General features: G+C 37.9%; 1 protein-coding gene across 4 annotated transcripts in view; it reads left to right on the top strand.

Moving 5' to 3' along the window:
* Positions 1-12,130, top strand: part of ZNF143 (zinc finger protein 143) — a 69,728-nt gene extending 57,598 nt beyond the window's left edge. For 3 of the 4 annotated variants that reach the window (XM_049890344.1, XM_049890341.1, XM_049890343.1), the window contains exons 14-16: positions 1,416-1,577; positions 9,468-9,614; positions 11,146-12,130. In XM_049890344.1, coding sequence (XP_049746301.1) covers positions 1,416-1,577; positions 9,468-9,614; positions 11,146-11,229 — 393 coding nt within the window. In that variant the 3' untranslated portion in view covers positions 11,230-12,130. The remainder of the gene's footprint in view (positions 1-1,415; positions 1,578-9,467; positions 9,615-11,145) is intronic. The other variant, XM_049890345.1, reaches the window with a different exon arrangement.
* Positions 12,131-12,705: the final 575 nt, after the last annotated feature.

Genomic DNA, 12,705 nt, shown 5'->3' on the forward strand with positions numbered 1-12,705 from the left:
CGTTGTACTTTGGAAACAGATAACTTGTAGTGTAAATTTCACAGGTTCACAGATGAAAAGGAATTTTGCCCCAGGGTTGAATATACTTAAAGTCTCACCCATATTTGATTAATGATTCAGAAGATGAGACTTTGGACTTGGAGTTGATTTAAGACTTTTGGTATGATGTGATGGGGTGAATTGTTCTGCATGTGGCAAAGATATGGTTTTGAGGGGCCAAAGGGAGAAATGTTATGGATTGAATTGCAATAAAATTTTGTTTGAAATAAAACAAATTAAAAAAAAACCCAAACCACTGCTGTCGAGTCAATTCTGACTCATAGTGACCCTGTAGGACAGAGCAGAACTACCCATAGGGTTTCCAAAGCTGTAATCTTTACCAAAGCAGACTACTGCATCTTTCTCCCACAGAACAGCTGGTGGGTTCAAACTACCGACCTTTCAGTTAGCAGCTGAGTGCTTTTAACCACTATGCCACCAGTGCACCTTTCCCAAAAAATATGTGTTGTAAATCCTAACCTCTATGCCTGTGCTTATAATTATAATCCCTTTTGGGAATGGGTTGTCTTTGTTATGTTAATGAGTCAGGATTAGTGTAGGGTATGTCTTGAGTCAATCGCTTGAGAGATAAAACAGATTAAATGCAAGCTAGAAGCAGAGAAGGGGGAAGACAGAAGCCAAGCCACATGAAGATTGCCCAGGAGCAGAAGCTCAAAAGAGACAAGGACCTTTCTCCAGAGCTGAGAGAGAGAGAAAGCCTTCCCCTAGAGCCAAGGCTCTGAATTTGGACTTCCAGCCTCCTAAACTGTTAGAAAATAAAGCCATCTACTTGTGGTATTTCTGTTATAGCAGCACCAGGTAACTGAGACAGTCATGAAGCTGTAACAGGATATGACACTCTCTGGGACTGCAAGAGACTGGTTGTGGCTGGAGTGCCAAATGCTGGTTTGGAAACAGTGGAAGATGAGTCTAGAGAAATTGGTAGAGGCCAGATCATGAAAAAAATAATAATATGTAAGAAGTCTGAACTCTAGGTGATAGGGTGCCAATGGAAATTTAGCCAGGGAACATAATGGGATTTGTTTGGTTGTGTGTGTGTACGTATTTAAGACAGTTGGCAAGGTAGAGTGATGGTAAGGGAGGGGGTAGACTGGATAACTGGAGAGCAGTTGGATTACTGCAGAAATTCAGGTGACAGAAAAATAAAGGCCTAAGTTAGCAGTAAGGACGGAAAGGAGGAGATGCATTTAAGAAATATCCAATTTTTCTGAGGATCTGAAAGAGTTTATGCCATTCTGAAAGACTTATTTGTTCCTACAGAGTAAACATATACAAGGATTAGGCCCAGTCCTTAATAAAGATTGCCAAGTATAACAAGAGACATTGACAGACTTGTAAAATGCATTATATTGCAGGTCAACATATCTCAAGCAGACATGCAAGCCATTGGCAATACCATCACAATGGTAACGCAGGATGGCACACCCATCACAGTCCCTGCTCATGATGCAGTCATCTCCTCAGCAGGAACACATTCTGTTGCCATGGTTACCGCCGAGGGTACGGAAGGGCAGCAGGTAACTGCATTTTTCCATTATATCAATCAATGCATACATCAGTATCAAAACTGTTACGTAGATATACCGTGTGGCATAGTGGTTAAGTACATGACTGTCAGATTATATTCCAGTTTTGCAACTTCTTAGTTACTAATCCCTCTGAGCCTGCATTTTTCCTCATCTATAAATTAGGAGTGATAATTGCATCCACCCCATAAGGTTGATATAAGGATTGAATGAGATAACGCATATGAAATACTTAGCCTAGGTACATATTAAGTGTTCAGTAATAGTAGCCATTCCTGTCATCATCATCATCATCATCATCATCCTCCTCAGATACTTAGGAAATAAATTCATTTGCAAAACTTACTTTATTTAATTTTTGAATATGTAATACATTCACATGGTATGTAGTGAAAAGTCTTCATCCCACTCCTACTCCACCAACCTGCTTCTTATCCCCGTAAACATATACAAGCAAATAAAGTACATAGTCATCTTATTCACCCCCTATTTTAATAGTAGCGAACTATACTCTTCTACACCTTATCTGTTTGTTCTTTTGACCTTAACAATACAGTAGAAAATCTTTCAATGTCAATATATAAAGAGCTTCCTCATTCTTTTTTAAAGCTGCATCATATTCCACTGTATGGATGTGACATAATTTATTCAAACAGTTTTTTGCTGCTTCAAATAATGTATAGCCTTGTGCACATGCGATTTGGCATGAGTCTCTATATATCTGCCAGTTAAATCCCTAGAGTAGGATTGCTGGGTAAAAAGATACATGCATTTGTAATTTTGATAAATGTTGCCAGACTTCCCTCTTAGGGTTGTGCCAGTCTACATTCCCACCTGCAGTGTTTGAGGGTGTCTCTTCCCTTCAGCATAGCCAGCCTAGTGGCGTCAAACTTTTGGATGTTTGCCAATCTGATGTATCTCTTTGTAGTTTTCATTTTCATTTCCTTTAAAATGGTGTTGATTAATACATTTAAAACTGTTCTTGTACTGTGCTGAAGGCAGGGTTGAGTCTCACTGTACCTCACCTGATTCAATGAAAGAATCTATCAAAATTAGTAGTTCTCATTCTTTCTAATTTCATTTATAGATTCAATACTATCACAGTCACAATTCCAGCAAGCTTTTTTGAAGCCATAGATAAGCTGACTGTAAAATCTATGTGGAAATGCAAAGGACCTAGAATAGATAAACCAGTGTTGAAAAAAGAATGAAGATGGACATCTTCTACACCTCGAAATGTAGAATTTCACAAAACTTCAAAGAAAACGGAAGAGAATATTTTTCAACCTTAGGGTAAAGATATCTTGGACAAGATATAAAATGCACTAACAATGAAAGAAAAAAATTCATAACTTAGACTTCATGAAAATTAATTCTGCTCAGCAAAAAACACAATTAAGAGAAAGATTAGACAAGCCCAGACTGGGAAAAGATATTCACATTGTGTATACCTGACAAAGGACTTGTATTGAGAATATATAACAAACTTCTACAAATCAACAATAAAAAGACGGACAGCCCAATTTAAAAATGAGCAAAAATATTTTTTATAATGAGCATATCATTTGACTTTGCTCATTTGAACAAAGCTCTCACAAAAGAAGATCCATGAAGAAGCCAATAACACATGAAAGGTATTCAACATCTTTAGTTGTAAAAGAAATGCAAATTAAAATCAGGGTGAGACACCATTTGCTGTTGACCTTAGATGCCATTGAATTGGTTCTGACTCATAGCCACCCTGCACCATCCTCACAATCGTTAGACTTCAGCCCATCATTGCAGCCACTGTGTCAGTCCATCTCATTGAGGGTCTTGCTCTCTTTTGCGGACCCTCTACTTTACCCAGCATGATGTCCTTTTTCAAGGACTGATCCCTCCTGGTAACATGTCCAAAGTACTTAAGAAGTCTCACCATCTTCCCTTCTAAGGAACACTCTGGCTGTACTTCCTCCAAGACAGATTTGTTCATTCTTCTGGCAATTCATTGTATATTCAATATTCTTCACCAACACCATAATTCAAAGGTGTCTGTTCTTCTTTGGTCTTCTTTATTCATCGTCCAGCTTTCGCATACATTTGAGGCAATTGGAAATACAATGACTTTGGTCAGGTACACCTTATTCCTTAGTGACATCTTTGTTTTTTTAACACTTTAAAGGGGTCTTTTGTAGCAGATTTCCCAATGCAATATGTTGTTTGATTTCTCGACTGCTGTTTCCATGGGTGTTGATTGCGGATCCAAATAAAATAAAATCCTTGACAACTGCAGTCCTTTCTCCATTATCATGATGTTACTTATTGGTCCAGGGTTGTGAGGATTTTTGTTTTCCTTATGTTGAAGCATAATCCATACTGGAAGCTGTAGTCTTTGACCTTCATTATTCATTAGTAAGTGCTTCAAGTCCTTTTCGCTTTCTACAAGCAAGGTTGTGCCATCTGCATATCACAGGTTGTTAATGAGTCTTCCTCCAATCCTGATGCCACACTGTTCTTCATATAGCCAGCTTCTTTGATTATTTGCTTAGCAGAGAGACTGAATACGTAGGTGAGTGGATACAACCCTGAGTGCACACCTTTCCTGATTTTAAACCACACAGTATACCCTCGCTCTGAACGACTGCCTCTTGATCTAGGTTCCATAGGAGCACGATTAAGTGTTCTGGAATTCTCATTCTTTGTAATGTTATCCATAATTTGTTATAATCCACACAGTAGAATGCCTTTGCATAGTCAATAAAACACAGGTTAAGCATCTTTCTGGTATTTTCTGCTTTTAGCCAAGATCCTTGTGACATCAGCAATGATGTCCCTCATCCCACATCCTCTTCTGAATCTTGCTTGAATTTCTGGCAGTTGCCTGTCAATGTAGTGCTGTAACCGTTTTTTAATTATCTTTAGCAAAATTATACTTGCATGTGATATTAATAATATTATTCAAAAAATTTCCTCATTCTGTTGGATCACCCTTCTTTGGAATGGGCACAAATATGTATCTCTTCCAGTTGGTTGGCCAGGTAGCTGTCTTCCAAATTTCTTGGCATAGATGAGTAAGCGCCTCCAGTGCTGCATCCGTTTGTTGAAACATCTTAATTGGTATTCCATCAATTCTTGGAGCCTTGTTTTTTGCCAGTGTCTTTGGTGCAGCTTGAACTTCTTCCTTCAGTACCATTAATTCTTGATTATATGCTACCTCCTGAAATGGTTGAACGTCAACTAATTCTTTTTGGTATAATGACTCTGTGTATTCCTTCCACCTTCTTTTGATGATGCTTTTGTCATTCACTATTTTGCCCGTAGAATTCTTCAGTATTGCAACTTGAGGCTTTAATTTTTTCTTCAATTTTTTCATTTTGAGAAATGCCAAGCGTGTTCTTCCTTTTCGGTTTTCTAACTCCAGTTCGTTGCACATGTCATTATAATACTTTGTCTTCTTGAGCTGCCCTTTGAGATCTTCTATTCAGCTCTTTTACTTCATCATTTCTTCATTTGCTTTAGTTTCTCTACATTCATGATCGAGATACGATTTAGATCTAGGAAGACAACTAAAATTTAAAAAAATGAAAATGTTGGCAAGGATGTGAAGCAACTGGAACATTTATATACTGCTGGTAGGAGTGTAAAATGATAAAACCAGTTTGGAGAATTGTTTCTTATAAAGTCAAACGTGCCTCTACCATGTGATCCAACAAATCCACTAAAGTACATACTATATGATTCCATTTATATGAAGTCCAAGGACAGAAAAAGCTAATTCATGCTGTTAGAAATTAGGAAGTGCTGCTTGGCAGAGTGAGAGAGATTGACCAGGATGAAATATGAGGGAACTTTTGGCATGATGGAGATGTTCTAGATCTTGTTTTGGGTTGTGGTTTCCAAGATGTATACAACTGTTAAAACTCAACACCTATGATTCATTCATTCGCTTTTATTGTATGCTAATTATATCTTAATTTTTTTATAAAAGTATAAAAAATGAAAAAGAAACCAATCCTTCCAGCTTTCAGGCTGTCTTATGAAATGATCCCACCTAATTAGTTTGCAGACATTTCCATGGCTCTAGGATTCCAGGATTTAGCCTATTTAGTCCAGCCTGGGTAAATAGGCCTTGAAACAGTTGTAGTTGCAGACCTGGATGGATAGTGACCCCAGAGCAGGCATTTTTATGTAGCTTGTCTGTAGCTTCTGGACCAGGAATATTCTCAGTAGATAAGGCTTTGAGGTTGGGAATAAAGCCAGGTAGTTTCTAGCAACTGGGGCTGTCAGAACAGGAATAGGGGTTTCACTTGAGGACCAGCTACTCCTGCTCCTTCTGCCCCTGTAGGCCATTGGGCCTTAACTGCAGTTCACAAATTTTGATAATATTATAATTTTTTCTTAATTTGAAATATTAGTTCTAATTTCTCTTGTCATCTTTTCTTTGACCCATGGATTATTTAGACAGATGTTGCTTAATTTCTGAGATATTTTTAGATATCTCATTGTTACCATTTCTAATTTAATTTTGTTGTGGTCAGAGAGTATTCTGCGATTGTGGATTTGTATCATTTCTGTTTTTTAGTTCTGTTAGCTTTTGCTTCAGGTCTTTTAAAGCTCTGTTATTAGGTACATACACATAAGATTCTTATGTCTGCCTGATAAATCGATCCTTTTATCATGAAATGTCCTTTATCTCTGGTAATATTCCTTATCTTGAAGTCTACTCTGTCTTTTATCCCCACTTCCCTTCCTTTTTCTGGGTTAATAAAATATTTTATTTACTTTTAATTCCTCTAATGACTTTTGTGTTATTTTTTAGTAGTTGCTCTAGGGATTATGTATCTTGAAGTTATCACTGTTTAATTAGATTTAATATTGTACTATATTACATAAAGTCTAAGAACCTTGAAACAGTATATTTTCATTTATGTCCCCATTCTTAATGCTGTTGTCATATATTTTATACCTATGTTATAACTCTCGCAATACAGTATTATATTTTTGCATTATATAGTTTAAGTTAAGCTAGAAGAAAGAAAACATAATATTTTGTATTTGTGCACTAATTTATCATTTTCATTACCTTTCATTCCTTCCTGTAGATTCAGGTTTCAATCTGGAATCATATCCCTTTGGCCTGGAGAATATGCTTTATTATTATTTATAGTGTAAACTTAAACTAAAACCCCCAAACTCATTGCAGTCAAGTTGATTTCAACTCATAGCAACCCTATAGGACAAAGTAGAACTGCTCCATAGGGTCTCCAAGGCTATAAATCTTGACAAAAGCAGATTGCCACATCTTTCTTCTCCAAAGGAGTGGCTGGTGGGTTCGAACTGTGGACCTTTTGGTTAGCAGCCAAGCACTTAACTACTGCGCCACCAGGGTTCCTCCCTAGCATAGGCATACAGATGACAGATTCTCTATCTTTATTGATCTGAAAATATATTTTAAGTGAAAACATATTATTTCACCTTTGTATTGAAAAATTTTTTTTATTGTCTTTAAGTGGAAGTTTACAGTTCGTTAGTTTCTCATACAAAAATTTATACACATTATTATATGATCCTGTTGCTCTCCCTTTAATGTAACAGCACACTCCTCCTTTCCACCCCAGATTTCCCATGTCCATTCACCCAGCTCCTGTCCCTTTTCACCTTCTCATCTTGCCTCCAGACAGGAGCTGCCCGTTTAGTCTCACGTATCTACTTGAGCTAAGAAGCATTCTATTCATGAGTATTATTTCATGTTCTATAGTCCAGTCTAGTCTTTGTCTGAAGAGTTGGCTTCAGGAATGGTTTCAGTTCTGGGCTAACAGAGAGATGGGGCGGGGGTGAGGGAGAGGAGGACATGTCTCTCTCCAGTCTCAGTCAGACCATTAAGTCTGGTCTTTTTACTAGAATTTGAGTTCTGTACCCCATTTTTCTTCTGTTCCTGAAGAATATTTTTGTTTATCTTTTTTTCTGTCTGTTCTTCAAATGGATAATTTATACTAACCTGTCTTTGAGTTCACTGACACATTCTTTTACCATCATCAGTCTTCTGTTATGCCGATTCAAATAATTTTTAATTTCAGATATTGTAATTTTCAGTTGCAGAATTTTCATTTTTTAAGTAGTTTTTACTTGTCTGCTGAGAGTCCCCATGAGTGCATTCATTGTGACCATGTTTTCCTTTAAGCCCTTTGGATGTATTTATAATAGCTGCTTTAAAGCCCTTGTCTACTAATTCTAACATTTTGGTCATCTCAAGGTCTGTTTCTGTTGACTACATTTTCTCTTGACTACGGGTCACATTTTCTTCTCATGTCTCTCTCTTTTTTTTAATATTCTGGACATAGTGGATAATACATTGTAGAGATTCTGCATTCTATTATCTTCCTCTGAAGAATATTGAGTTTTGTTCTATCAGTCTGTTAAATTGCTTGTGGATGTTGGGTTTTATATTTTGTTAAGGCAGATTTGTTTCAGTTGTTGCCATTTAGCCTTAGGGTGGATCTTTTAATCCTAGGACATAATTTTTACTCCTAATGCATGGCCTTTTCAATGGAAAATCTGAGGTATTTACCAAACCCCTCTAACTTGGTGGAATTCAAACTCTAAATTCTGTATCTCTTGTATCTCTTGTGGTGAGTGAAAAAAAAAAAGGGGGGTGAGTAGCAGCTAAAATCTCTGCTCAGCTTCTTAGCCTTGTAGTTGTTGCTTTCTGCCAGGCTCTGGAACCTCCCACACACATTTGCAGTTCAGAGGTCCTAAGTATTTGGGAGTTTCCTTCACTGTGGTTCTCTCCTCTTTTGGATATCCCTCTCAATTTACAGCCATTCTGGTAGCCCTAGACTCCATTATCTGACACCTTAAGTTGCCTTGGGCTGCTCAGACTGAGAGTGTCCTCAGTTGAAGAGCTATTTAAATATAGATATAAACCAATGTGGTTCCCTTCTCTCAGTAATTCCCTCCAGTTCTTTCTTGCTTTTGGTTACTCTCCAGTGCCTTCAAATAGTTGATTTTTCATATTTTTGTCCAGAGTTTATCATTGTTTGGTACAGGAGGGTTACTCTAATATAAGCTACTCCACCATTGCTATATTGAAATATATCTTTGTTATTAGATTATGGAACATAACTGAGATTGGCTCACATTAAATATCTATTAACTTAAAAATCTAGCATTTTTAGTGAATTAATGGCCAAGGAAAGCAGCAACTTTAGTTTTTAACCTATCCTTCCTGTGAGTTTGGGTAAATAAAATCTTAAAATGTCATAAAGTAGTTGATACCATTTCATATTAGAAAAAGGAACATTTGTGGCTTACGAACCATAAAAGCTCTTTTCACCACTCTGGGTAGATGCTTCAGAAAGACTATGGGAAGATTTCACGGAATCTAAACTGAGTATTAGTATAAGAGATGTTGCTTTGTCAGTAATGCTACTTAATGGTCTTTTCCATTTTCTAGTTAATAGGAGATCCAGCCTTAAATGCAACAGGTTTATACAGGAGAAAATAGTATATTATCCACCACTGGGAATAAATAGACAGTTAAGATGTGAGTTAGTTCACATGTTTAACTGCCCACCCAGACACTTAGAGGTACTGGAACCTAGGTACAGCCAAGTGTCCCCTGGCTAATGGAGCCTGGTGTAGCACATTTACTTCCCCAGTGACCTCTTCCGTGTCCCTTTTCTCTGAACTTCAGTTGCCATCAAATAAGAGTCCAGACTAGACATTATACATGGTCTCGTCTGACTTTGAGCTTCTACTATTCTATAGTCAGAAAAGAGTTCTTGTTGTTTGTGTATTCTTTTTAATTTGAATACAATTCCCTTGCATTTCATGGATTTTAATCTATTTAAATTGTATACTTAATTCTTCATGTGTGTTTTTTGTTGTTTTGTTTTGCCTAAGGTTGCAATTGTGGCTCAGGACTTGGCAGCATTCCATACTGCCTCCTCAGAAATAGGACACCAGCAGCACAGCCATCACTTAGTAACCACAGAAACCAGACCTCTGACCTTAGTGGCAACATCCAATGGCACCCAGATTGCAGTACAGGTGAGTACAAGGGCAGTGTCCTCAGTTGACTCCAGTGCTACTCGTAGTTTTCAGCCTCATACAGCATGTTTTATGTACTACCTGTACAGGCAGCGGGACACAGAATAATAATCTGTGTCACCTAGCCTGCATTAAGGAAATTACTGTATTTGAGGTTTGACTCAAAGAGACCAGGACTAAAAGAGACCAACAATTTTTTTGTACATTCTAGGGGAATTTACAGCAAGAGAAAAAAGCTTCAGGTATGCATTCTGTGTGTACCCCGTCAGCCATATTTACTCTTAAAAGTCTAATGATGGCAGGATTTGATAAAGCACTTCAGAGCCAACTCTTTGGGAAAAAAACTAGTGTAAACATAAAACCAAACCTGTTGCCATCAAGTTGATTCCGACTCATGGTGACCCTATAGGACAGAGTAGAACTGCCCCATAGGGTTGCCAAGGCTGTAAATCTTTAGGGAAGCAGACTGCCACATCTTTGTCCTGGAGAGCAGCTGGTAGGTTCGAACCGCCAACCTTTTGGTCAGCAGCCGAGCGCTTAACCATTGCACCACCAGGGCTCCTTTCAGTGTAAACATAGACCCTAAATTAGTCCTCTGAAAATCTGTGAACAGCCCAGTTTTACAGTAGGGAATGTCAGGACACTAGAAGGAGCCATTCTCTGGGAAGAGTCCATGAAGTCAAGCAGAAACTCAGAATTCCAGATGCTAGGTCCAGATTACTTATAGGCACTTAAGATTACCTGTCCTTGGGGTGATCTGTTTTTTCGTGTGTTTACTTGAAAAGGGGGTTAAAATATACTCAGGAAAATGCCAGCTGTTGGTTTTATTTAGTTTATGAGTATAGATGCTAAACGCTCAGGAAGCGCTCCAAATATCTATCACCATTGGCCAAAGTGAGTGTTATGGATTGATTGTGTCCCCCAGAAATATGTGTTGTAATTCCTAACCTCTATGCCTGTGGTTATAATCCCATTTGGGAATGGGTTTTCTTTGTTACATTAATGAGGTAGGATTAGTGTAGGGTGTGTCTTGAGTCAATCTCTTGAGATACAAAAGATATTAAATGCAAGCTAGAAGCAGAGAAGGGGGAAGAGAGATGCCAAGCCACATGAAGATTGCCCAGGAACAGAAGCTCAGATGAGACAAGGAGCTTCCTCCAGAGCTGACAGAAAGCCTTCCCCTAGACCTAGCACCCTGCATTCAGACTTCTAACCTCCTGAACTGTGAGAAAATAAATTTCTGTTTGTTAAAGCCACCCATTTGTGGTATTTCTTTTATAGCAGCACTAGGTAACTAAAGACAGTGAGTATCATTTGTCTCTTGCATGTATGAAGAGTTTATCAAAATCCTCTTACTCTCCTCTGCAGGAATTTGTTTTTGTGCTCCTAATGATTTTATCAGTAGTAGCGTTTTAACAAACCCAAGTGTCAGAATTACTGGGAGAAATCACCAGAAGCTTACCGAGAATATTTCTTTGGCACCATCTTCACTGTGGCTTTTGTGTTTGACTTGTTTCTGTTCCTGTTTCAGCTTGGAGAACAGCCATCTCTGGAAGAAGCCATCAGAATAGCATCCAGGATCCAACAAGGAGAAACGCCAGGGCTGGATGATTAATCCTCAGAATAACAGAGCAATAAAGCAGGAGGAGCCTGTCATCTTCTGGCAGCAGGGACCCATGAAGCCCGGGCCCAGGAAAATCAGAAGTTTTCCATTCCCTGATACACTGTACACACTTTTATGCAAGAGTGGAGAACATTTTATTCTTGACACTTTTGTGTATATAACCCTTTGACTAGATTCCCAAACTGATTAATTGTGTACGGGAAGTATGAAATTAGGGCACTACAGTAGATGTTCATGTTTCTTCTATCAGATCGCAGACTCCTGGAGTCTACATGCAAGACCACTGATGTCTTAGGGAGTCATATGATGGATTTTTAACTTACTGTGAAAAAAAAAATAAAGGCTGTATCTAAAATGTCAAAGGTTATTATATGCCAAACAATCATAACTCCAAAAGCCATCATGGATAATAACGAATGTAAAGCCTTCACATATTTCCCCCAGTTAGTAGAGTGTCTACAGGTTTTGTTCTACTGTATACTTGTCCATTTTTATTTGTATCTCATGGTTTGAAGACTATGCATTTATAGTTTCCCATTCCTGTTAAATACCAACTTTTCAAGATGAAATGCTAATTATATTAGCATTACATTGGATTATGTATAAAATTACAAGGTTTGTTAATTTAAAATTAAAAAGTTAAATCCAGTGCTTTGGTTTTGTTAAAGATTTTACTTAGTGTTCAGTTTTTTTGTTACTGTTTTTTAAAATAATGAACTATCAAAGTTCGACTACAGGCTGGTGCCCTGGATAACAGTGCTGTAATTGGAAATGGCTTTACTCTTAAATTAGGTTAGCGGGTTGGTGTAAATTATTTATTTTTGCCTATGTACTTTTGTTTTAAAGCTTATTTACCCTAAAGTTTATTATTAATTTTGAATACAGCAATTTTTTAAATGTTACCTTTATATTTGTTTTATTACGTTGGTGTGGGGTGGGGGAAATGGTGCAGAAATACCACAAAAGTAATACAGATTATAACCCAGCACACGTATATTGAGAGTATATTATGTTTCAAGCACAAAGTACTTTTGCATACATTTTTATGTAGACCTCAGAACAATTTTGTGAGATATATGGATTTACTATCCCCATTTTATACATAAGGAAATTGAGGGTTCAGAGAGGTTCAGTGTCTTACCCAGGCCTCACAGCTACGAAAAGCAAAGACGAGAAACCAGACTCTCTGACTCCAAGTCTGGTGTGTTTTTTCACTGCTCCGCTCCACAGCTACCTGCGCAGATGATGGTTTGTGGCAGAGATTATCAAGATGAGCTTTGGCGATTTCTGACTGCCCGATGAGCTGAGCACTTGAAAGACCATCCTCTAAGGTCCCAAGTTTAGAGTAGGGGCCACCAAGGTGGTTCAGATGAAGGGCTCTCCAACAGCAGTCACCCCACCCTGTTATTCCCCGTGCTTGGTTTACATAACCAGCTGAAGTCTGGCTGTTTTTCTTTCAAGCTTTAC

The sequence above is a fragment of the Elephas maximus genome, chromosome 7 (assembly GCF_024166365.1).
Source record: "Elephas maximus indicus isolate mEleMax1 chromosome 7, mEleMax1 primary haplotype, whole genome shotgun sequence".
Taxonomy (NCBI): domain Eukaryota; kingdom Metazoa; phylum Chordata; class Mammalia; order Proboscidea; family Elephantidae; genus Elephas; species Elephas maximus.